Source organism: Canis lupus, chromosome 10, assembly GCF_003254725.2.
Source record: "Canis lupus dingo isolate Sandy chromosome 10, ASM325472v2, whole genome shotgun sequence".
Lineage (NCBI taxonomy): Eukaryota > Metazoa > Chordata > Mammalia > Carnivora > Canidae > Canis > Canis lupus.
Genome location: NC_064252.1, coordinates 43,780,589 through 43,808,337, shown reverse-complemented (window position 1 = coordinate 43,808,337; position 27,749 = coordinate 43,780,589). Strand labels below are relative to the sequence as shown.

The 27,749-nt window shown below is 36.6% G+C and overlaps 1 protein-coding gene across 2 annotated transcripts in view; it reads right to left on the bottom strand.

Moving 5' to 3' along the window:
• The window catches only part of AFF3 (ALF transcription elongation factor 3), a 520,935-nt gene that overhangs the window by 145,367 nt on the left and 347,819 nt on the right, over positions 1-27,749 (bottom strand). Inside the window, exons 10-11 of one of the 2 annotated variants that reach the window (XM_025464016.3) lie at positions 23,927-23,978; positions 5,154-5,207 (exon numbers count right to left, since the gene is read on the bottom strand). In XM_025464016.3, the coding sequence (XP_025319801.1) occupies positions 5,154-5,207; positions 23,927-23,978 (106 nt within the window). The remainder of the gene's footprint in view (positions 1-5,153; positions 5,208-23,926; positions 23,979-27,749) is intronic. The other variant, XM_035695979.2, reaches the window with a different exon arrangement.

The following is a 27,749-nucleotide window of genomic DNA, read 5'->3' as shown; positions in this document are numbered from 1 at the left end:
CTCTGGCCCAGACCTCAGATGTAACACAAAAGCCCTAGGCAGAAAGTCAGCATCAATACATAATGTCATGTCTTTGGTTGCAATTAGGTAAAACGAAGTACTGAGTGTTGGAGGTATGGATTTCACCATGGAGAGCCATTCGACTTTCAGAATTTGGTTCCTATACTATCTCTGAATCCTGGAAATTAAAACCAACAAAGCAACCAATCATGCTTTGTGTCCTTTATTTGCTTTTTTAGCCCTTGGGTTTATCTACTCAGTGGATTGATGCATACAGTTCTAGATCATGGCATGTATTTCATTTCTGGGTTACTGTGCTAATGCCTGACTAACCCACATTTCAAAATGTTCAGGCAATAACTAAGGTAAAATTTCATTTCGTAGTGGTTTTACATGCCTATCATATATTTATCACTAGTATATTCATTATATTATGAGAAAATATATTAGGGGCAAAATCAGGTACCCAATACATTTGGTGTAATGGTAGAGAAACAGAGCTAAAATTTGAAACTCATGTAGCATCATCATAGAATTAGGAGAGGATCTCATGTGAGAACCAGAGAGACTCTCAGGAGAATTAGCAAAATGCACTCTCAGCAGAGAGAATGGCATGAAGAAAGGCAGGTAGAAGAAAGATCTTAGAGCATGACAGAGGAATAGTAAGTACTAGTTTGGATCATGCTTTGGGTGTGTGGGGACTGAGGGTAGGTAGTGGAAGATGAAGTTAGAAAAAAAAAATGGGGAAGATCACAAAAGATTCTAAAATCCAGGTTTGGAATCTGAATTTAATATTTGGTAGTACATAGTTATCAAATATTTTAGAGCAGAGAAGTAGCATGATCAGAACTTGTTTTTTATATTTATTTATTTGAGGGGGAGGGGCAGAGAGAGAGGGAGAGAGAATCTCAAGTAGACCCCCTACTGAGCTCAGAGCCCAACACAGGGCTTGATTCCATGACCCTGAGATCACTAGCTGAGCCAAAACCAAAAGTGAGACGCTTAGCTTAACTGACTGTGCCACTTAGGCACAGAACTGTATTTTAGATAAATTAAACTGGCAGCTTCTTAGAGATGGTATGAAGAAATGAGAAGCAAGGAGATCAGGATTCTATAGAGGACAGGGAAGAGAGAAGAGAAGGCCTTAACTCGGGTGGCCACAGAGACTTACAGAAAAAGAACTATGTAGGAGAAGCTGTGGGCATAGAACTTAATAGGATATAGCAAGTAACCAACGCTTGGGGCCAAGGAAGGGGAGAGAGGGACCATGGTTTTGAGTTGGGGGGGGTCATTGTTATCAAAAGTAGGTGATATAAAAAAAAAGAGCTGGGAAGGAATGAAGAAGAGTATTAGATTCTGAATATATAGGATTTGGGGGTCTCAGAAGATGGCAGGAAAGACTGGTTAGAAGCTCAAGGAAGACATCAGAGTTAGGGATCTTGATTTGAGAGGCATCTGGACAGAGATAAAAAGTTACAGCTATGGGAGTGGACAAGATCACCATGAGAAGGATGTAGAGAAAAAGAAACAAAGACTGAACCCTGGTAGACAAGGAACAGATGGCTCAAGGAGGGTCTGATCAATGAATAGAGTTATAGGCTGCAAAGACATCAAGGGAATTAAAGACTCAGAAAGGGCCACTGGTTGCCCAGTGACAAATAGATCATGGCGGCCCGCAAGACTAGATAGATGCCAAAAGGAGGTAAAAGCAGACAGGTAGCAGACAGGTAGTCAGGAAGAGGACCCTTGAGCACAAAGTAGCTACAATGGTTGATGGCTGTGACTGTTTTTATTTTGTTTGGGAAAATATAAACAGGTTATAGGCCCAGGTAGGAAGAGTAGCTAAGAAAAGGACAAGATAGGAGGGAGGAGATGAGGTCAGCGGCACCAGAGGAGAAAAGCATCAGACATTTCCTCTGCTGAGATGGGAGAGAAGCAGGCAGGGATAAAGCTAGGAAAATATTTAAGGTGAAAAAATGGATACATAGGGTATTGCTCCAAAGGTACTATACACACAACCAGATTATTTTTCTTCTAATTCAAAACCCCACTTTTTTTTTTTTTTTTTTGCTGAAATTAATGTGACTCAGGACAAAGGTGGTTTTCTAAATCTGACTAATCATCAAAATTAATTGTGAAACTTTTCAAGAATATGTGTTTCTAGGCCCAAACCCAGACATACCAAGTTGGAATCTCTGAGGAAGTGTCCTGGGAATTTTCATTTTAAAGCCTTTTCAGTGATTTTGAAGGTTACCTGGGTCTGGGACCTCCTGAGTACAGTTTTCAACTAAGGACATGTATCAGAATCTCAGAGGCCAGCACTGATTAAATGCGACTGTGCAGAGCACAGGTATTCATATTTTGAAAAGCTCCCCAGATGATCTGATGTGCACCCTGGATAAAAACCATAGTAAAGAGATTCGAATGAGAAAAAAAAAAACACCAACTGGTTGGATAGAATACTGAAATTCACTGTGCTGACTGGTTCCCTGTTACTTATGTCACCTGACAATTTCCTTTGGACATTTCTCCTGTGGAAACGGCATCTGCTCCTAACCTGGCTGTCACAGGTGGACTGATGTGTTTCTCTGTGGCTCCTCAGCACCTTTCCACAGGCGGCCAGGCCTGTGGGGATGCCATCTGTGGCACTTTGGAGAGAGTCTGGCTTTAAAATTTTTTGAAGTCTCTTTAAGGGAAAACATACAGAATAACATTGTCCACTCTCTGAACTAATGACACAATGTATCTTATAAAAGAAACAAAGATGCAGAATGGAGGAAAGTGGATAGGAAAAGCAATGATGGTTCCTATTTCACTAATCGGGAAGAAAAGATTGTCAGGCAGATTCATAATTTGGCCAGAAAATGCCTTGCACCGTTTGGGTTGATTTTTTTTTTTAAAGCAACAGTAACAGTACAACAATTATAGAAATGAAAGCCTGGCACATACTTGCTTGGCTCTGAGGGAGGCCATAAGCCCAGCCCTTTTAATGCCTCTTAAAGAAATACGAAATTTTCTTTTATCCCACATGATGGTGTGATCCAATTCCTGCTCCAGCAGCCCCAACGTATCATCTGTTGGAGTCTTTAAGTTTACGGCACAGAAGGAAACTGTCAGCTCCTCTCCCTTTCTACAGGACATTCACATTTGCATACTCAACAGACGGTACAAGCCTCAAAGGCCATATTCCCCCAAATGCAATAATCCTACTCTCAAAATACAAAAGATATAATAGTAGCATGAAAATATTCTTACCCCGATGAAGGCTGGCTCCAGCTGTGGCTTAGTAAGTCAAAAACTAGTAAACTTGCTTGTAATAACATCCTAAAAATTCCAAAGGTTATTTTCCCCCATCCACAGTTAAAAAGGCATCTCCTACAGAACAATGTCACATCTGTGAAGTGTCCAGATTAAGGCAAGAGGTTTCTTGCTTCTAGTAATTTGTCTGGTTAGAGATTAAAGAAAAAAATCTGTCTTGAAGCTGTCAGTTAATATTTTGTAACTCAAAAAAAAAAAAAAAAAAAAAAAGCAAAGCCATCTTCACACTTCACAGCAGAACTGTTTGATTTTTAAACAGAGGTAAATTCTTCTCCATATCAGGTATCTGATAGTTTTTTTTGCATTTTAGCGCGAGGCAAGCAAACAAAAGGTTATCCACGAAGTTTCAAATGCATGTTAGTAACATAAAGTGAAGTTAGCTTTCTTTGATATCAAATTACCTACATATCTCACTGAAAATACAAAATCCTTCTTGCAATTAATAAAGAATTGTGGTATTCTAACAAAGCTGGAAGCGTAGGATCTTCAAATTCCAAATCTTTCCATTCCTGGATGAGCTTTGGTATTCAGATGTTAATAGGATGCCTGCTTTTTTTTGGCCAGTGTTCAGGCTAAAGAGTCTGTGAAACAGACTTTTTCCATCCTATGACCTCAGTTTTAGGATTTCTTTCTTGCAAAATGTTAGTTATTTTACTTGGCAGGTTGCCAGAACGCATTCTTACTTTCTCCTCTTTATCTCTTTTCACTTCTCTTTTCTCTCCCTTCTTCACCTTGTCTATCTTCTATTCTTTGATAAAGTATGGATTTAAATTAAAGTCCAGTCCAAACACCATGAAAGGGTAGGTGTTTGGCAGGGTCCCTAGAATTAGCAAATAAAAATACAGGCTGTCCAGTTAAATTTGAAGTTCAGGTAAAAAATGAATAATTTTTAAAATATAAATATGTCCCAAAAATTGCACAGGACATATGTATGCTAAAAAAATTATTCCCAAATACTGCATGGGATATACTAATACAAAAAATTATTCCTTGTTACTCTGAAATTCAAATTCAACTGTGTGTCTTGTATTTTATCTGGCAATACTAGTTTGGAGGTTAGACAGAAGGGATAAAAAACAACAAAGACATCTATTTACAACTGGAAGATGAGAAATTTCCACTCCTATCCTTCTAAATGCTTTTTGTCCAGGTATAACTCTCTATGGCACTGGTTTATTTTTGGCTCATCCAGTTATACTAGCAGCTCCACTGAGACACCACATCCTGATACTGACTGCAGAAGTCCATAGGGTTTGAGCTCTGGATCACCTGAGTCCAGAACTCACAAAATGAGTCCTGAAGACAGCATGAGACTGTAGTTCAGCCACAAATTCATACAAATACTCAAGTTTTAATCGATCATTCTCTTTTGAAATTTGTACATCAAATTTAATATTTTCAAAGGCACTGAGTTTTCTCTCTGTAGTACCCACTTGGAGGCAATTTAGCATGACTAATAATAGTCATTACTAGGAAAAACAACAGAATTCAATTGTATTTGGAAATGTAGTAAAATGATCGCCTCTTGGACATTTTGAAAGGGAAGATGAAAATACTGATATCCTCCAGACATTTAAAGATAAGATGAAGATCTTAATTACATTAATGATTAATTCAAGTATATTTTCCAACATCTAAGTACACCCAGGGGTGATACGTAATTCAGAAATGCAAAGGCATATCGATAGTCAGTATTTTGAAAATATGTTGAAGTCTGACATCCAGAATGGAGACTATATAGAAGTGTGGTTAGAAGCACGGGTTCAGGAATCAAACTGAGTTCAAATCCCAGCTTTGTCACACACTAGCTGTGTGACGCTGGGCAAGTTACTTACCCTCTCTGTGCATCATTTCCCTTATCTGTAAATGGGGATAACCATTCCAGAGAGCTGTGAGGATGATATGAGTAAAATGCTTAGAACAGTACCCAGCACATAATAAAGTGCTCAGTAAATTTTGGGGGTGAGGATAGTAGTGCAAACTGTCAATAAGAAAAAAACCTCACAAAATCAGAGATTGGCTCCATTTTTACAATTGGCCCAGGATAAAATGATTTTTTTTTTCCTACAGCCGCATGGATAATATATTCATATTTTTAAAATTACAAATGACAGTATTTTATGTATTTATCCATTAAAAAAATCTTCTCTTTGTTTTCAGAGTATACAACTTCTCAGGTTGTGTGAAATTAGCATCAGATTATTTCAAGAAGTGAAGTTATATGGTTAACAGTTCTATCCAACTATTGGTTGTTTTTCTTTCTCACCCTGCTTATTATTCTCTTTACTCTCCCAAACTCCAAAAGCAAATGAATAACATTCTTTCCCCCATTGCTACAAGCCAATTAATCTAACTCAATCCCTAGCTATAGTGTTAAACAGACTTTCAAATGAAATAGTCCCCAGTCACTGGGTTTCCTGCCATCTGGTCACTTTGAACTTCATTTGTTTGTGTTTTGAACCCGGAATGGAGTCCAGCAGTGCTAGGTCTACTCTACAACACAGCTCAGGTGTCTGCAGTCTGAGGCAGTGTCAAAGAAAGAGTGCTTTCAAGTCAGATACCTCTAGGGTAATATCCTGGCTTGGCCATACTACCTGTGGGAGCTCTCTGAGACTCACTTTCTTTATCTATAAAAGGAGAGATTCTAATACTATCTACTTTTTTGGGTTGCTATGAAGATTCAAAGAGTCAATTCATCTACAGGGTGAGCCTATGTTCCAGTTTACACCTGTCATTCCTCCATCACTGTTATATTATATAGTTAGTCCATTTTTATAAGGCATTTAGCATACAGACCAGCTAGTTACTATTCAGTATTTGTTACCTCTTAATCATGATAGACTAACGCCTTTACTATTCTAAAAAAATATTTTAAATCCCACCAAGTCCTCATTTTTAAAGCAGGAATGGCCTTTTTAACATCAAAAGATGAGTGTATGTGTGTGAAAGTTTGGTCACCTGCCCATTTTCCCTACATTCCCTGTCCCTTTTTGTATTTTTCAGCTGTTTAAGAAGCTAAAAGTGGGGGTGGCATTCTCTGTGGTAGAACCTTGAGGGCAGAGGCTTAAATATTTTACATGCTTTGGGGGATCATGTGAGTACTGCTTTAGCAAAATATACTCTGCCAACAGCAGAAGGCCCTCTGAGGTGAGCAGGTGGGCCAGGGCTGGGAAGCTGTCCTTTTACTTCTGCCAGCTATTTGGATTGTCAGATGAATTCCAGGCTCCAGCCCCTGCTCTTTCCAAGATCTCCATCACTGTGCAGTAATGCCATGCTTCCTCATTGTCTATAATCAGGCTTCCTCCAGCCTCCCCCCGCCCCCCTCCTCACCCCAAGCTCTTTGGGACACAATCTATCTGACGATATGAAGGGAGGGCAGGTATTAAAGGGCTTTTAGGTAAATACCAGGCTTTGTGTAGAAACCGATTTCTCCCTTAAAATCACTTCTGCTTCATGTGCCCTCTGCACCAGGTCCCAGATTGAAAGTGGTTCCTGCAAGTGGTTCTGGAGCCAGCCGACTTAGCTAAAATCTAGGCCACTGACAACTGTGAAATCTCTTTGAGCCAACTCGCAGCTCTGAGACCTCGATTTTCTGTTCTATAATATGGGATGTAATAATGTAATAATACACCTCATTGGATTATTGTTAAGAATTAAGTAAGATAACATGTCTAGTACAGCGTCTGGCACAAAATAGGCATTTAATGCCTACAAAGTATCATAATAGTACCAGGCTGCCTGGGAAGGGATCAGCATTAGAGGCAAAGAGAATCTGTGATCTGGGGGTGGGAGGAGGAGGGTTGGGAGAATTCAGTTTGTAAATATAAAAGCTCTGCATTTTGGAGGTTTAGATCTTAATTAAAATCTGTACAAGAGAAAGGACAAATCTCGGTAGTGGTGTTTCTGAAAGAAGATACAGAAAGTGCTCAGCAAATGTATTCCAACCATCCTTTGTGTTATTTCGAATTCATTCATTGATTCGTACCAACAATATCTTATTATGTAGGTATTATGTTCTAAATAGCTGGGCAAAGCTTCAGCACAAAAGCATGAAGAAGCTTTATAAAAGAAAACATTTGGAAGAAGCATAATCAGTCTGTTAATGCCAGGCAATATTTATTGATTACCGACTGCAATCAATAAATATGGTAATATTTATTGATTTACCATGTTCTCGCATGGCCCAAGTGACTCCTCAGAAAAACGCTGCCATCTGCTAAAGCCACTGCGAATACAGAGTAGCTGAAGTTTATTAATTAATGTCTCTGTGGACTGGAATTGCTCATTGCAGAGGTGCCATCTAGAAACTGTGTCCACTTTAATCGTTAAATGAAGGAAGCAGATGCTTATGTGATCTAATTAGGGGTCGCTGAAAAACCTCCTTCTCGTATAACTTACACTCCAACTATCTACCTTCTTAAGCCTCTGAAGGAGTCCTAAAATCTGAGTTGTCAGGCCTTTGAGCTCAAGCTTTCCTTGGCCCTGTGAGAATGCTTATAGGTTCTCTGAGGGCAGTACTGCAGGGTATAAACAAGTCACATTCCAACAGTGTGAGCCTGTGGCAATGCTGAGTGGGATACAGACTCACTGGATACAAATCTCTGGACAAGCTTTTCATACTCTTTCAGTCTCAGGAAGAACTCCCCTTCTGAGGAAGTCATTTACACAGGTGACTGAGCGAGGGTTGGAAGCATGGCGGGGCCAGTACACATTTTCTTCTCCTGCCTCCACCTTCGGCACAGACTATCTCATTAGTTGGTCAGTAGCCTATAGTGTGATATGGATATTGGCTGGCAAAGGTGGATTGGTGTGGCTTGACCTGTATTTTAAAATATTAAATAGGGATAGAAAATGTCAAGAGTAGTTATAGGTAATGTTTTGTGATTCTGTTCTTTCAGTACACACACTTTCATAGGATATGATGTAAAATATACTTCTGATTGTGCAGGGTATGTTCAAAAAGGATGAAATGAGTATATATCCAAAATAACTAAAGGCAGGAATTCGATGAGGTATTCACATACTCATCTTGTAAGCAGCATTATTTGCAACAGGTAAAAAGTAGAAGCAGCCCAGGTGTCCACTGATGGATGAATGGAAACACAAAATGTATATACACACCATGGAATATTATTCCACTATGTATATATGCACCACAGAATGTTATTCAGTGCATAACATTCATTTTATGTTTTCCAGAAAAACAAATTCCTTTTAGAAAGGAAAGAACTGACACACACTACAACATGGACGAAACTTTGAAGACATTATGCTAAGTGAAATAAATCAGACACAAAAGGATAAATACTATGATTCCACCTATGCGAGGTCCCTAGTGTAGTCAAATTCATAGAGACAGGAAGGAGAGTGGTGGTTGCCAGGGACCAGGGGAGGGGGAAATGGGAGTTAATGGCTTTGGCCATTCTTTAATTCAGCATATTAGCAGAGTTTCCATTTGGGAAGATCAAAGGAGTTCTGTGGATGGATAGTAGTAATGATTACACAACAATGTGACTGTGCTTAATGCTACTAACCTGTACACTTAAAAATGGTTAAGATGGTAGATTTTATGTTACATGTATTTTTATCACAGTTCAAATTTTAAAAAGATATTAAGTTATCAAAAAAAAAAATACTGAGAAACCCTAACCTAGATAACATTCTGGGAGGAGCCTGGATATAAAGGAAAGAGAAAATGTGAGTCTCTGGGGAACCAAATGGGTCAGGGAATACACTCTCCAGTTTTTCTGAAGAATTCTCTTTTGTGACCTCTGGGACCATGGGCCTTCCAGTCTGGCGTAAGAGCACAAAAGAAAAGGTTTGCAATCTTGTTCTGTGATGGCATAATTTCCAGTCTACATTTTTGGGTTCATTTTGTATTTTAATCTGAGAGTACAAGCAATATGACAGCCACGTCTAGTTTCCCCCTCAGGTAAAACTGATACACACACCTCTTCTCTTTCAACAAGCCTGTCCAGCCTTGGACTCATTGGTATCTGAGGGCTGGGTCAAGGTCTTCCTTCACTGAATAAACCATATGTCTCAAAAGGCCTTCAGCCTAAGTTTGTTCATCTACACAATAAGGGGGTCCAAGGAGCCCTAAAGTCCCTTCCTATCATATTTTTTTATTTTTTGTATCTGAGAGTTGAAGAAACAGAATCTGGCCAATCTTTTCTAGGTAAAGGCTGTACACCAGGTTTCTCATTTTCTTAGCAGACAGAATCCTGGCAAATTACTTAAACAGATACGGAAAGGAAGTCTCTGGGGGCAGACACCTCATAGACTAAAAGAACAGCCACAGTTCATTATTTTAGATATGGAATACTGTGGCCAAAATAAATATCAGGAAGGTTTCAAACTTCTCTGAAAACACACATGCACATGCACACACACACACGCAAACTATAAAACCATCTTTTAGTAACAGTTCTCAAATCAACTTTGATCTCTCAACTTCCAGAACCTATTATACAATCAGTTTGTGTAACCTTATTATTAAAGGCACATGTATAAATGACAGATTTCTTTGTGTTTCAGATACAATTGTTTCTCTGTGTATTTTTCCCTTCATATTTAACATTTTCTAAGACAATGCTCTACAATGAGCATAAGAAATTTTTTTAATAAATATGGTCATGGACTATTTATGTCCCTCCAAAATTTATACGCTGAAATTCTAACCACCAAGTGATGGTATTAGGAGGCCCTCTGGGAAGTAATTAGAATTAATGCTCTTATAAGAAGGAATATAATAAAGCTTGCTTCCTCTCTCTCTCTGCTCTCTGCCATGTGAGGACACAGCAAGATGGCCATCTGCAAACCAGGAAGCGGGCCCTCATCAGATGTTGGATCTGCCAAGCACCTTGATCCTAGACTTCTTGGCCTCCAGAACTGTGAGAAGTAAATTTCTATTGCTTGTAAACCACACAGACTATAGTAGTTTGTTAGAGCAACCTGAACTGACAAAGACAAATATTTTTTCATTGATATGAATACTTTTCATCTTTAAACTTTTTATCTTTAAAAATGACTCATACACCTGGAATGGATCTTTGGGCATCATCTAGACCCACTCTGTTCTACCAATCAATGGCAGCCACACCTTCCAAGACATTTAAAAACATTAGTCAGTGGTAAATTTTTTAGCCTTCTCCAGGCCATGCATTCTTCAAAGGGAGATGTAAGGCCATGTGCTCCTTGCCTAAGATCCCATTGTCTGAAATTAGAGAAAACTCATACTGGTTAACATCTCTGAAGCAGTCTGACCACTAGCTTTTCTTCTTCACTGCCTCAGCTCTACTAGAAGACCTTTTGAAATCTTTTTTTAAAAATATTATTCATTTATGAGAGAGAGAGAGAGAGAGAGAGAGAGAGGCAGAGACACAGGCAGAGAGAAGCAAGCTCCATGCAGGGAGCCCAATGTGGGACTCGATCCTAAGACCGTGGGATCATGCCCTGAGCTGAAGGCAAATGCTCAACTGCTGAGCCAGCCAGGCGTCCCCCTTTTGAAATCTTTATTTTTATCACCCTTCACCTCTTCTCAGTTTACTTTTTTTTAAAGGAAAGATTAAAATTCTAACTGAATTTGATCTGATCATTACCAACTGCTAAGATAGGGTTGTTTTCTACCTTTTATAAGTCATGAATCCTGTTATGATTGCAGTACTAATGTTTATTGGGTGCCTCCCAGGTAACTGGCACTTTCCATATATTAATTTCAACTACTGTATTAACTTTGGAGAAAGAACACTGCATGAGTCATTCTAATCCAGTTTGAGTTTATAATAATTTCTAAGTCTTTTATTGTACCATGTGCACCTGACAGACCATTCTTTTTCTGCTTCATTTGTTTATTTATTTTTTTTCTCCTAGGAAATGAATATTTGGTGTTTGATTCCACTTCATTTATTTTTTTAAGATTTTATTTATTCATGAGACACACACACAGAGAGAGAGAGAGAGAGAGAGAGAGAGAGAGAGAGAGAGTGAGGCAGGCAGAGACACAGGCAGAGGGAGAAGCAGGCTCCATGTAGGGAGCCTGATGTGGGACTCGATCTCGGGTCTCCAGGATCACACACTGGGCCGAAGGCAGGCACTAAATTGCTGAGCCACCCAGGGATCCCCACTTCTTTCATTTATGAAGGTGCTATCAAATCTTCATGTAGTCTTTAACATCACAGGTGCTTTGTTCAATGAAGGGTCATATTCAAATGTAGAAGGGTCTTGCCTCAGGATTCTTCTACAAGTGAATGTCATTGATCTTGTCAAAATATGGCCTTCACAGTATCTTGGGAATCTCCACTTGCTCGTTATTTCTAGAACTTTTCTAGTACAGATGACAACCTGGCAGGATCTGAACCTACTCTTCCTCTGCAGGCACCACCTTACTTGCTTGTTCTTCCTGCCCTGGTTATTGTCTCCAGAGAAACTTCAGAAGAGTTCAAAGATAGGAGTAGAGTGGGACAGAGGTTAAGAGCTTGGTTGCAGGTTCTGAATCTTGGGTTTAAATCCTGGCTTTGGCACTTAAAAGCTATATAGAGCAGAAACCTTATTCTCTTCTTTTTGCCTGTAAGATAAGGTGCTATTGGATTTTTGCTAAAAATTAGAAGTGATAAAACGTAAAGCATTAAGACTAGTACTTGGTCAAGGTAAAACCTCAAAACAGGTCAATTATTATTATCACCAGGTAGAAAAGCTGCCACATAAATTTATCCTTTCTGTAAATTAATTGTTATTTAATTGAGGTATAATTTATAGACAGTGAAATGCAGAGAACTTAAGTGTAAAATTCAGTGGAGTTTTGTTAAATGTATATTCTTCTCACATAGCCCAAATTAAGATATAGAACTTTTCTATCACTTTAGAAATTTCATCATGACCCCTTCCAGTCAAACTCCAGCCCTTCACAGCAACCACTGGCAATGAATGAGAGTTCTTGTTGCTCCATATCCTTGTCAGCATTTGGTGTTGTCAATGTTCTGGATTTGGGCCATTCTAATGGCCATTCTAGTAGTAGTATTTCATTGTTTAAATTTACATTTTCCTGATGACATATGGAGTAAGAGCATCTATTCACATGAAGGTCTTTGGCTCATTTTAAAATCGGGTTGTTTTCTTATTGTTGAGTTTTAAGAATTCTTTGTATATTTTGGATACCTGTCCTTTATCAGATGTGTCTTTCACATGTATTTTCTCCCAGTTTTATTCTCTTGACATTGTTTTGTCTCCTTATTCTCATCTTTTCAATCTTTTTCACATTGTTTTTCATGGAGCATATGTTCTTAATTTCAATGAAATCCAGTTTACCAATTATTTATTTCATGGATTATTCCTTTGGTGGTGTATCTAAAAAGTCATCACTATACCCAAGGTCATCTAGGTTTTTTTCCTATAATATCTTCTAGGAGTTTTATAGTTTTGTGTTTTATATATTTAAGTCTGTAATTCATTTTGAGTTAACTTTTGTGAGGGGCAGAAGGTCTGTCTAGATTCAATTTTTTTCTATGGTGTTCCAGCACCATTTGTTGAAAATATTTTGGTACATTGTACTGTCTTTGCTCCTTTGTCAAAGATCAGTCGACTATATTTATGTGGGTCTATTCTGTTCCACTGATCTATTTCTCTATTCTTTTGCCAAAATCACACTGTCTTGATTACTATTGCTTTATAGTAAGTCTTGGGAGTGGGATAGCTTTAGTCCTCCAATGTTGCTTTTCTCTTTCAATATCGTGTTGGCTCTTCTGGGTCTTCTCATATAAACTTTATATCTCTCCATATAAACTTTAGGATCAGCTTGTTGATATTCACAAAATAAATTGCTGGAATTTTTATTGTGATTGCTTTGAATCTACAGATCAAGTCGAGAAGTTTGTGGACTTTTGATTACAAGTATTCCATAGTGTGAATATACCATAGTTATTTATCCATTCACCAGTCGATGGATATTGGGGTTGCTTCCAGTTTTTGACTTTTATGAATAAAGCCATTACAAATACTCTTGTACAAATCTCTTTTTTCCCATTTTTTTTCTGCACGAATGCCCACAAAGGGAATTGCTGGGTCATGTAATAAATGTGTGTCTAGGAAACAGTCAAATGGTTTTCAGAAACAGTTACGCCATTTTACTTTTCTATCAGCAATGCATGAGATTTCCAACTGCTCCAGATCCTTGCCACTATTTGGTGTTATCAGTCCTTTCAATTTTAGCCATTCTAGTGGGTGTTGTGGTATATCATTATGGCTTTAATTTGTATTTCCCTGAAGATGTATGTTATTGAAATAACATCTTTTAAGTCATTAAAGTGAAATGTATCTTTTAAGCTGCTTGCTAGCCATTTGTGTATATTCTTTTGTCTGTTTGAGGAGGTTGCCCATTTGAAACATTTATCATTTTGTTATTGAATTTTCAGAGTTCCCTAGGTATTCTGTATACAAATTATTTGTCAGATATATGTATTGCAAATATATTCTCCCAGTTTGTGTCTTGCCCTGTCATTTTGATGAGAAGATATTTTTAATTTTGAGGAAGTCCAATTCAACTGGATTTTCTTTTTTCTTTTTTTTTTTAGGATTTTCTTTTATATTGTATGTTTTTGTGACTTCTGTGAGACATCTTTGCCTATCTCAGGTTTTGAAGATATTCTCCTATGTTTTCCTCTGGAAGCTTTATAGTTTTAGCCTTTATATTGAAGTCTATGATTTTTCTCAATTGTGTGTGGTGTGAGATTCCTATTTTTACCCCCAGCAGTTGCTCCAACACTATTTGTTGAAAGCATTTGGCTTTTGCCACTGAACTGCTTGGGGGTTTTGTGAAAGATCAAGTGACTATATAGGTATGGTTCTATTTCTAGACTCTATTTTGTTCCATTGATTTATTTGTCTGTTCTTATGTTAATGCCACACTATATTACTTCGGTTTTATAAGTCTTAAAATTAGGAACCATAAGGCCTTCAACCTTGTTCTTCAAGACTGTTTTTGACTAATAGATCCTTCACTTTTCTATAAAAATTTTAGAATCAACTTGTCATTTTCTATAAAAGTGTCCTGCTAGCCATCTGATCAAGATGGTGTTGAATCTACAGAACAATATGAAAAGAAGTGACATGTTAACATAATTAATTCCTCCAATTTGTGAACATCTGTCCATTTATTTAGGTCTCAAATTTCTCTCATCAATGTTTTAGTTTTCAGAGTAACAAGTTTTATGTCTTTTGCTAGATTTATTATGTATTTTGTCATTGTAAATAAAATTCCATTTAAAATTTCATTTTCTGGAATGCCTGGATGGTTCAGTGGTTAGGTGTCTGCCTTTAGCTCAGGGGGTGATCCCAGGCTCCTGGGATCGAATTCTGCATGGGCTTCTCACAGGGAGCCTTCTTCTCCCTCTGCCTATGTCTCTGCCTCTATCTCTCTCTGTGTCTTTCATGAATAAATAAAATCTTTAAAAATTTTCATTTTCCAATTCCTTATTGCTAATAAATAAAAGTACAACTGAGTTTTGTAGGGTGACCTTGCTTAATTCATTTACTGATTCTATTAGTTGCTTATTAGATTTCTGAGGATTTTCTCTATAAACAATCATTCTTGTCAATCTTTGTTTTTCAGTTCCTTTTCTTGCCTTATTGCACTGACTAGAAATAGTACAATGTTGAATACACGTGATAAGCGCAAACATCACTGCTATGTTTCCAATCTTAGGAGGAAAGTGTTTGGTGTTTCGTTATTAAATATGATGTTAGCAGTAGGTTTTTTATTCTATTTTTAGATTTTATTTATCCATGAGAGACACAGAGAGAGAGGCAGAGACACAGACAGAGGGAGAAGCAGGCTCCTTGTGGGGAGCCTAATGTGGGACTTGATCCCAGAACCCTGGGATCATGATCTGAGCCACCCAGGCAACCCACTAGTAGGGTTTTTCTTTTTTTTAATTGTAGATGCCCTTTACCAGGTTGACTAAGTTTCTTTTTTGTCTTGGCTTGCTGAGATTTTCTAAAAATCATGAGTGTTAATTATGCCAAATGCTTTCTCTTCATCCATTTAAAAGATCAAGGTTTTTCTCCTTTATTCTATTAATATGGTGGATTACAATTAATTTTTCTGTTAAACCAACCATACATCCCTGTGATAAACCCCACTGAGTCATAGTTAATCATATATTTTTTACATATGTCTCTGAGTATACATGCTAACATTTTTTAAAGAAATTTCAGAATGTTTACAAAGGATACTGGATTATTTTCTTTTAAGGTTTATGTCAGATTTTGGTATCAGGGTTTTACTAGCCTGATACAATCAACTGGGTAGTTTTTCTTCCTCTAACTTCTGAAAGAATTTGTGTAAGATTGGTAGCTTATTTGTTGGTATTTCATTGGCATAAACATTTTTTATTTGAAGTTTTGATAGAATTTACCTGTGAAGCCATCTAACCCTGGAAGAATCTTCTTTGTGTAAAAGTTTTTATTACATATTTAGTTTTTTAAAATAGTAATGGGGCCTTCATATTTTCTAATATTCTTGTGAAAGTTACAGTAAATTGCGTATTTTCAAGGAAAGTGACTATTTCATCTAAATTGTCAAATCAATTGACTAAAGTAGCTCATAATATCCAGTTATTATTGTTAAAACTTCTGTAGGCTATATGTTCATGTCCTGTCTTCTCATTGCTAATGTTGGTAGTTTGTGTTCTCACTCTTTTTTTCTTAATTGCTTTCGTCAGTGTTTGTTAATTTTATTAATCTTCTAAAAGAACTAAATTTTGGCTTCATTGATTTTCTATATTATTTGTTAAGCTCTATTCCTAATTTTTATTATGTTCTTTCTAATTATCTTGGGTTTAATTTATTCTTCTTTTGGTGGCTTCTTAGAGTGGGAACGTAAGTTACTGATATTCAACCTTGTTCTTTTAACACAAGCATATGAAGCTACAAATTTCTTTTTTTGCTTTGCTTATTGTTTTAGTGAATCCTATAATTTTCATAAATTGTGCTTTCATTTTCTCCCAGTTAAACTCACTTTCTAATTTCCCTTGTGATTTATTCTTTAACTCAAAGACTATTTAGATGTTATTTATCAAGTATCTAGATTATTTCTTTGCCATTGACATAATTTAATCATGCTGTGATCATAGAATACACTCTGTAAAGATTTTAATACTATGAATTTATTGATATTTCTTTTCTTGCTCCCAACAAGATCTGTCTTGGGTGAATGCTTCATGTATACTTGATGAGATTCTGTAATCTGCACTTGTTGGGGGCAGTGTTCTATAAATGTCAATTAGGCCAAAGTAGTTAATGATGTCCAAATAGTCTACATACTTGCTAATATTTTAAGTTTCCTGCTGATTACTGAAGAAAGAGATGTTAAAAACCTGTAACTATTATTAAAGATCTGTTAATAAATACATAATTATGATTGCTTTTTTTAATAACTAACCTTTTTATCATCAGTTAAAGGTCTTTATCTAAAGGTCTATTTGGCAATATTAATAGTGTCACATTGGTTTTCTTATACTTACTGTTAACACAGTCTATCTTTTCCACCACCTGGCTTCAAACTATTTGTGTTTTTATATTTAAATTGTGTATCTTGTTGACAGCAGAAAGTCTTGATTTATGCCAATTTGATACCCTTTGCCTTTTAACTGGAGTTTTTGGTCCATTTATATTTAATGCAAGTATTGATTGGGCTGGGATAAGATTTACTATTTTTTTTATTTCTTTTATATCCATAACTTCTGCTTTTTATTTCTGTTCTTTCTTTCCTCTCATGTATTGTATTAACCTAAATTTTTTTATTTTAATTCCTCCAATGACTTAACTCTAGCTATTTTTTTTTTGGGGGGGGGTTGCTTTTAGTTGTTTTTCTACGTATTCTACTATGTATACTTATCACCAAACTTAGATTTGATATTATACTAATTCACATAAAATGTAAGAACCTTGTAGTCATGCAATTCCATTAGCTCTTTCTTATTTTTTGTGCTATTTTTGTCATATTTTCCATCCATATACTATTGACCCTTGAACAAGAAAGGTTTGAACTGTGTGGTTCCACTTATATGAGATTTTTTTTTTCAATAAATACAGTACTATAAGTGTATTTTCTCTTCCTTCTTTTTTTTTTTCTTCCTTCTTTTTTAATCATATTTTACTCTATTGTAAGAATACAGTATATAGCAGATAAATGAAATATGTGTCAATTGACTATGTCACCTTTAGAGGCTTACAGTTAACAGCAGGTATTAGTACTTAAGTTTCTGGGGAGTTAAAGGGTTTTTCATTGCATTGTGGGTTTTTCATTGCATTGTGGAGGGGCAGAGTCAGGGCCCCAAGCCCTGCATTGTTCATTGGTCAACTGGACCCTGCAAATCCCAGAAAACAATATTTTAGTTTTTACATTAAACAATCTTTCATGTTTATACATATATTTATTTTTTCCTATATATACTTCCTTCTTATATGGCTAAGTTTCCATCTGATAATATTGCCCTTCAACCTGATTAATTTCCTCTATCATTTGTTGTGGTGTAGGCCTACTGAAATGAATTCTTTCTGATTCTTTTGTATCCAAAAGTCTTTATTTCACCTTCCATTTTGACGGATATTTTTGCTAGAGTTAAAATTATGGCTTGATAGTTCTCTCTTTAGCTTTTGGTTTTGTTTTTTGTTTTTCAGCACTTTAAAGATGTTTTAGCCTCTGAAGTTTCTAATGGAAATCCTAGTTATATCACTGCTCCTCTGCACATATCATATTTTCTTTCTGTTTCTCTTTATCTTTAGTTTTTAGCAACTTCACAATGTTTTGAGATGTGGTTTTATGTATTTTTTAAATCTTTCTTTGAGTTAGCTGAGTTTCTTGTATTTATAAGTTAATGTTTTTACCCAGTTTAGTAAGCTTTCAGCTATTACTTTTTCAAAAATTTTTTCTGATCTCTTTTTCTGCCCTATCCTTCTGGGACTTCAATTACATGTATATTAGACAATCTGATATTGTCCCATAATGCACTGAGGCTCCATTCATTGTTTTTAAATCTTTATTCTTACTGATCCTCATACTGAATAATTCTTATTGGCTATCTAGTGAAATTTTCATTTCAAATATTGTTCTTTTTATAGTTCCAGAATTTTCATATAGTCCTTCTTTATAGTTTCCATTTCCCTGCTAAGATTTCACTTTTTTCAGTCATTATGATAATTTTTTTCCCTTTACCTCCATGAATATATTATAACAGATGCTTGGAAGTTCTTGTCTGAAAATTCCAACATCTAGGTCATCTCAAAGTCTATTATAGTAACCACTTTTTCTCTTCATTATGGATCACATTTTTCTATTTCTTCACATATCCTTTAATTTTTTATTAGATAGTGAATATTAGATAATGAATGTTAGTCAATGATATGCTATAGAGACTTTAGAGTCTGTTTTAAGACTTTAAGCAATGTTGATATTTTTGTTCTATCACACAAATTATTAGCTGATTGCCTGAAACTTATGCATACTTAGTGTTCCACTTTGTCATATTTCATTTTGGTTTAGTCTTTAGTTTTTAGGATGAGTCCTTTATTCGTAAGGTAGAGCCTCTCTGAGGTTTTAAAAAAAAACACAAAACACAAAAAAACAAAAAAACCTCAAGGTGTTTACCAAGCTGTTATAACTGGATGGGAATCAAAATCCAAACTCTATGGGCAATAGTTGTAGGCATTAGGCAGCAGCTGAAAGCTCTGCTCAGCTTTACAGCTTTCTAAGCTATTGTTTTCCATGGGGCTCAATGGCATCTCCCCCACACTTATGCAGTTTAGTGGTCATCCAAGGATTGAGAGAAATTTATATAAAGAAGTGGAGCTCTATTATATATGGTTCCTTGCTTTCTGGAATTTCCTCCCTTAAAGCTCATCTACTCTGGCAGCCCTGAACTCCACTTTCTAACACTTCAAGCAAATATGAATGTGGCTTTCTCCTTGAATTCCAGTTGCTCTTGGTGGATTGAAGTGCCCTCAGGGGATAAGCTGTATAAATGTAGATCTCAACCAGTCCTTTTCCTTCTTTCAAGGAACAGATATCCAACATTATCTGCCTTCTTTTAGTCAGCCTCTAATGCCTTCAAAAAAACATTTTGTCCAGCATTTATAATAGTTATCTGCAGGAGAGTTAATCTAATATAAGCTCTTCTATTATTGACATAACTGGAACTCTGTCACAGAAATTTTGATTTATGAGTTTGTGTATGTGTGTGTGTATTAAGCATAAATTATACCTTCCATCTTTATGAATACTCATAGGATCTTATTAAATAAGATATCCTAAGGAGATCAAGTATTATCCAGACTACTCTGTCCTGCCAGGCAACGACTATCTTAAACTTGTCATGATTAATCTCCTGTTTTTATTTATTCATTTATTAGTTTCAGGTCTACAGCATAATGATTTGACATACAGTTGACCCTTGAACAATGTGGTCAATGCCTCAATGCCCTTATAGTAAAAAATCCATGTACAACTTTGACTCCCCCCAAAACTTAACTACTAATAGCTTACTGTGACTGGAAACCTAACTGATAAACAACTCAATTAACACATATTTTGTATATTATGTATTATATACTGTATTCATACAATAAAGTAAGGTAGAAAAAAATAAAAAGTTATTAGGAAAATCATAAGGAAGAAAAAATACACTTCCAGTACTATACATATTTTATGGAAAAAGCCCCCGTATGTAAGCAGATCCATGCGTTACAAATCTGTGTTGTTCAGGGGCCAACTACACATAGCTACAGTTTTTTTTTGTTTGTTTTTGAGACCTTTTAGATCTATTCTCTTGGCAACTTTCAAATATACAACAGATTACTATCAACTATAGTCACGATGTTGTTCATTACATCCCCAGGACTTATTTATTTTTATAACTGGAGATTTGTACCTTTTGACAGCTTTCCCTCATTTTGCCCATCCCTTACCCCACTCCCCTACCCCTGCCTCTGGAAACCATCAGTCTGTTTGTTTGTTTGCTTGTTAAGATTCTACATCTGTGTGAGATGGCATTTGTCTTTCTCTGTCTGACTTATTTCACTTAGCATAATGCCCTCAAGTTCCAACCTTGTTGAAAATGGCAGGATTTCCTTCTTTTTTATGGTCAAATAATATTCCTGTGTGTGTGTGTGTGTGTCTGCATGTGTGCATGCCTCACATTTTCTTTATCTGTTTATCCATTAGTAATCACTTAGTTTGTTTCCATGTCTTGGCCATTTTAAATAATGCTAATGTCTTGCTTTTAAAAGAGGCCAGGGAGGAAAGATGCTTCTTCAGTAAATGAGTTCCCTGTCTGGAGACTCCCTATTATATACTATAATTTAAATCCATATAATGGCTTTGAATGACTCACAGGGTCATTGAATTATACAGATAGATGCATGAGTAAGCATTACTGAAGCGGAGTTTCTCCCACTAAACCACGAGCAAGAAAAAGATAGCTTTCCTCATGTTTTGTGTGTATGTTATCTTTTCTTTGTGTGTATGTACACTTTTCTTTGCTCTGCTTCTTCACCCCTTCAGCTCCCATGGAGCTTATCATTTTTGGTCCGTTTTACTTAGGTTCTTTCACCTTGTTTCATCTTCTGGCATCTATACACTCTCTCTTCTCCCAACTTGGCTTCTGAATCATTCTGGTTGCTTCTGAACTTCTTTTTTTTCTGAACTTTAATATTATGAGTTGAATAATTTCCCCTCAGAATTCATATATTGAAATTCTGGCTTCCAGGACCTCAGAATGTAACCTTATTTGGAGACAGGGTCTTTATAGGGGTAATAAGGTAAGAATGAAGCCATGAGGGTGGGCCCTAATTCAATATAACTGGTATTTTCATAAAAGGGGGAAATTTGGACACAGACCCACACAGAAGGAAGATTATGTGGAAAAACATAGGGAGAATATGGCCATCTGTAAAACAAAGAACAAAGCCTGGAACAACAGAAGAAACCTTCCTTCACAGAAGAAACCAACCCTACTGACTGCTCTAAGACTTCTAGCCTGCAGAACTGTAAGACAATAAATTTCTCTTATTTAAGGCACACAGTCTGTGGTACTTTGTTATGGCAGCCCTAGCAAACTAATGTACTTACCACTTAGCAAATAATCTGATCACAGTTTTTCCACTTGATTCTAACTTAAGGCTTGCTTTGTCTCCTAATATCTACTCACCCCTCAGCTTGGTAAATGGGCAGAAAAGCAAAATAAATATGTGATCTGTGTCTTAATTTTTTCACTTAAGTCGAATGACTTTTCTGATTCTTAGGTTCCTTGTATATAAAATAAGGATATTCCCTACCTTAACTGTGTACCTAAATAAAGCTCAAATAAAATACCAGAAAGAAAGAAAAAAAAATACCGCAAAGAGCATATAAAATGCTACACAAAACTCAGGCTTCCCGAGTCCTTGCTCTTTGTTCATAATATGCTCCTTCTCTTGCCTAATTACAAGATCGTTAGAGGGCTCAAGTTCAGAATTCTCCACTTAAAAAAAAAAAAGATTTATCTATTTATTTGAGAGAGAGAGAGAGAGAGAGAGAGAGAGAGAGAGAGAGAGAAAGGAAGAGCAGGGAGGAAGGGCAGAGAAAGAGGGGGAGAATGTCCCAAGCTAGATTGTGCTGAGCATGGAGCCTGATGTGGGGCTTGATTCCATCACCCCAATATCACAACCCGACCTGAAACCAAGAGTCAGATGCTTAACTGACTGTGCCACACCAGTGCCCCTAGAATTCTCTGCTTTTTAAAGAGAAATTCTTTCAAGCTAAGACTTCATGTAGTGCAAAAGGCAGGATATGAGGCAGATGATGAATGTGAGGTGATGCTTCAAGCTTTTAACATTCTGACATTTCCAGAGGGTTTAAAAGTAATTCCTCAGACTATTTATTTTTATAAGAAACTAACATATGGAAACAAATTCTTTCAGAGAATAGACTTTTAGAAATGCTTAAGAAAAGAAGAACTAGGGATGCCTGGGTGGCTCAGCAGTTGAACATCTGCCTTCGGCACAGGGTGTGATTCTGTCGTCCAGGGATTGAGGCCTGCATCGGGCTCCCTGCAAGGAGCCTGCTTCTCCCTTTGTCTATGTCTCTGCCTTTTCTTTCTCTGTGTGTCTCATGAATAAATAAATAAAATCTTTAAAAAAAAAGAAAAGAAGAACTAATGGTACATCAAACTGCATTAACAAAATTGGAGTATGTATTGAATGTAATTTTAAAATTTGTAAAGTTAAGTGTGGAATGCTAGCAGTGTTTCAACATATTTTATACATTCTTTTGTCTGTTTTAAAAATGATTTTGTTAATGAGAATTTGAAAAATTGTTTCTATAATAATTAGCACTTTTATAAAATTATTCATAAGCATATAATTTATTCCCAAATAGCTTACATTCTAGTTGTATTGATTCTTACCAGTTTCAAATGTTACTCAAAAGAACCAAATTTTTAAATGATTCTACCCTTTTCAATTCTCTAGAATGCCTCCAGATGGCATTAAAACCCTTCTTCCATTATATTTTGCAGCACAAAAATTTAAAAATTAATACTATTTTAACCATTTAAGACTAGTCACATTCATTATATCATCAGAAATCATGACAGTGGGACTATTGAGAACTTTTAGGGCAATATCTTAATAAAGGCAAACATATAATTATATCCTTTATGAAATACATAGCCTCCTATGCAAGCCAAAGGATCTTTCTAGACTGAGAAACAGATCTTGGACAAAATAAGACATTCAATAATATATCACAAAGTGTGATTTCTAACAAACAGCATTGCAGATGCTTAGTAATATAAGCACTGGCCAGCACACAGATAAATTCACATAGCTGTCTTATAATACAAAAACATATCTCACCCCTTAGAGGATAAGCATAAAGATTCTTAAGGAGCCAACCTGTTACTGATTCCTGTGAAGCTAAAGTAATTTGTTAACTTGTGAATTACTTAATTTAAACTTTGGTAGAAAAATCTGGTATCAAATTAATCATTAAAACACGTTCGGATTCTTTGAATACTGAGAGGAAAAAGACAAAATCTAGAGTGAGGAACACATGCTTCCTAAGTTCTTTCTATTATGTTTTTAAAGCTGCATTCGTTAATTCAAAAACATAACAAATTATTGGGATTCCAGAGATATTTATAATCATACTTTTTGCATAATTCAGAGGTGAGGTTGTAGATGGCAGGCTTTTAAAATCACATTGGTACTTCACAGTTATGTAGGACAGAGTATCTCAGGATGTGTGAAAAGTCCTGCGATTATTTATGACAGTGCCGAAAGTCTCCAACAAAATTCTAAAGGTTTGCCTCCTTTCTCCCTGACGACATACACCCTGAAATATTACTACATTTCTATTTCATAAGGAGGAGTATTTGCATTTTGAAGATTACTCTTACTATGATAAAGCATAAGAAAGACCTCAAATTGCATCTGCACCCAAAAGCATTTAAAAAGACATCATTATGAGAAAGAGAACCACAGGCTTCCTTCCATTATTATGATTCCTCTTACAAGATACTTGCACTGCTTCATATTACAGGCATATTATCTGGATAGAAACAGGAAAGAGACTTACGATGTATTCGATGTGCCATTGTCTGGACTCTCTGGCTCAGCATCACCTTTCTCTTAAAAAGGAAGCAGAAAAAAAAAAAAAACCAACATGTGAGTGTTACAGTCTTCAAGATTTAAGAGAGATTAAATATATTTCAATGCTTCTATTAAAAATCTTTCAAAATGTGCAGCAGGAGGCTTTTAAAACATCTTTTTTATTGTCTGAGAACCAGATTTGCAAGTCATTTCTTCTATATATTACAATTGCCCAGGCACAGATCTGTGAGTAGGTACTAAGGAAGCTGTTTGCAAACAACCAGAGGTTCAGAGTGGAGACCTTGCCAAAAGATGAATATCTTACAGATGGAACCTGTTTCCTTCCACTTCATTTTACAGAAAATTTAAGGAAATAAACTCTATTAGCATTCTACGTGCAAGGCATTTTGAACTTTGATCCCTTCTGCTAACACAAGCCAAACCAGGGCAGGCTGTATCAGAACTTGGAAGAGAGAATTTGACAGAACACTAAGGCTGCATCACAGCTTACAAGATCCCCAAGATTTATACCCTATTGAGAGCCCTGCCAGCATCTTTTGGGGACCCTGATTTAATGCAGAATAAGATGTAAGCCAGAAATCCTTCCAGACCATCTGAAAGCTTAGCTAAGAAATGTTTCTGCGGTCTGTGGTCACTGAAGACTTAATAGGTTTTAATTAAGGGAGCCTGGAACCAGTTCACTTTTTGTAGTTTTAAAGGGCAAATTCTTCCAACAATACACATAATGTAATTCTCAGAACCTTAACCACTAAGGGTTTGAAGCACGCATCCTCATTTTGTAAGGGGCTTCTTTTTATTTCCCTGAGCCAGGTAGGGGATAGAAGGAGAAGGGTCAAGACTGCACATGTGAGTTAGCTATGGTTCTGATGGTTGTGTGGTGCTAATAGTTGAGTAAACACTAGGGAAGGTGGTGGGTTGTAAGAAATGGGCCTGATGGTGGCAGCTTGCTTTGCTTTGTTTTTTCAAGTCAGTCCTGAATGTCTCATAGAACCTCAGGCCTATGGCACTGTACGAGCTCCCCTTGTCAGCTGCTGACATTAGCTTGTGATCACCTAGTGTAATCATCAAATTATATGATGAACATATCCCAAAGATATCCAAACTGAACTCCAGAGTAACCTTTACAATTTCTTCTCTTTTTCTTAAAGGAAATTAAATAGTTGTGAGGCAAAGAAGGCACAGTTATATATATAGTTCACACATCTATCTCAGATATAACTCTGGTTAGTATGTCTACACAGCGCCAGAAAAACCACAAGGGATAGTCACTTTGTTAAAAAGCCACAAAACTGATTTAAGTGCCTTGATCACAAACACTGATGAGATGAAGCCCCAGTACAGATAAAACCGTATTGAAATGAAAGCAGAAGCAGCAAATTAAGAGACTTGCTTTAAAGCTCATAGTTTTATACTATATTTTTGTCTTCTAGGCCAGCCCATGGTGCACTTATTATGTAGGAGACATGTTAGGCCTCATCAACTGGCTTTAGTGCTGGAAAATAACCTAATTTAGTACTTTCCTAATCATTTTTTCTGCTAAGTAACCACTATTTGTGCCAGAATCCCAAAATAAGAGCTGCAACACCTGCATTACAAAAGACAAAACTAAATGGAGGTTTAATTTCCCAAACATATTGATATACTTTTTTCCTTTAATTTGGAAAAATTGGTTATTTTCCCAATGCTAGAGCCACCTGTAATAATCCCACATACAATCATAATCAAGAATGTAGAACAGCAGGTTTAGTAGCAGCAAGCAATAGTAAACATTTCTAAACAAATTCTGTCAAAAAACCAGGAAATCAATAATATAAACAGAGACAATTGTTTGCATGTCTGAATAAGTATGTTTTACCTTGACCAACAATGCTGCCAAGCAACCTGCAGGTTGAGAGGGCCCAGGCCTTATTGCACATGGGAACTGGGGGCTGCAGGAATTGTGGGCTGGATCAGTGCAGGGACAAAGCTGCAGCTGATTACCTCTGCTTTAAGCAGCAGTTATGTTGTGGCAACAGGGAAAACAGAATAGGAAGGATACAATGAGGCCAAACAGGGCATTTATGGATGGTCCGAGAGGGAGTGTCCTCAGCAGATTCAATGCTGGTAATGAATTAACTTTCCGGGGTAAAAGTAAGCTCAGAATGGAGAGAGGGATTAAGCTGTGTTCATTGTTCAGAAAAAATAAAATGCAAAAATTTCCCCCAACATCTTGAAATTTTAGGTGATGCAATTTCTGAAGTTAACTTGAAATGCTCAAGTGGGGCAGCCCCGGTGGCACAGCGGTTTGGCGCCGCCTGCAGCCTGGGGTGTGATCCTGGAGACCTGGGATCGAGTCCCACGTCAGGCTTCCTGTAGGGAGCCTGCTTCTCCCTCTGCCTGTGTCTCTGCCTCTCTCTCTCTGTGTCTCTATGAATAAATAAACAAAATCTTAAAAAAAATTAAGATTCATATAAAAAAATTAAATGTTCAAGTGCACAAGCCACTAAGAATCATGGTCTCTTTATCAGGATCCAAGGGAAAACAATAAATGTAGACTAGAAAATTCTCTACAAAAAAATTGTCAGTTGGGTGCTCAGGAGAGGTTTCCCTGCAGCCACCAAAGAAGACTGTTTGGGGTCACCCTGGTTATTTCAGCTGTTTTCATGATAGATACCATACTGATCCCTTTGAGGAAACCTGCACTGACCATTAAGAAATGGGACATAAAAGAATGGCTCAGGAGCAGTGCAGTCATTTTGCATGTGGAAATATAGTTACAAAGAGGAAGAGAGGGAAAAAAAATGAGCCATAGGATATATGTATCTACACACACACGTAAATGTACAGGTTGTGTGTGTGTGTGTATATATATATATATATATATATTTATATAATGTATAATATGTATAAACAGTCTCACTTCTGAAAAAAGACTAGATATTTAATAATATGTATATTATTAATATATAGTATATATATTACATGTGTACTATCAATTTGATGCTCCGTATTCATCTACTTGAGCCTTCCATAGTACCTAACATATACTACATGCTCAGTACACGTCTTCTGTCTCATGACCTGTCACGAATACAGATTCCCTGCTACCGTGAGAGAAGAGGAGAAAGAGGCACTCACCACTGAGATGAATATACGGTTTGAGGTATAAAACAGCTTGATGGCCCCAACATGCCACTTAAAAAAATTACAGTAGTGACATTTTTAATCCAATAAATGCACTGAGGACTTATACATTGGGCACTCTGGTAAGCATAAAGATAAACAATACCTAATTCATGCTCTTTAAACACGTAACATGACTGCGCTGTTGGAGTTGCCATTCTCCATCAGCAGAGCTACGAGGTGAACTAAGGACTGGTGGAAAAGGAATCAAAACCCACCTATGTATACTATGACTTTCCTTTATAACAATAGTAATCCATGTTCACGGTAATGACTTGGCTTGCATTTTAGTTCTGTTAGCCCTTTAACCACTATGCTAAGTGATATCGTTTCTAGATGTATAATGTAATGATTGCTGATATGAAAGGCAAGAGAGAAGGTACTAAAGATACTACCACCTCTGATTACAATTCTTACTAGTTCTATTATTACTTTTAGTGCCTCTAGCGGGTATTTATAACTTTAAATTTAACCTTCTATTTCTTAATTAATCAACTGCTGACAGTATCTTTTCCTTTATAAGTATGTGGTATGAGGAAATTCACTCATCTATTTTTCCCTTCCTCCACCGCACACAACTCTGCCTGGCTATACCTTTCCTTCTACATAGCCAAGATTTAAAATAT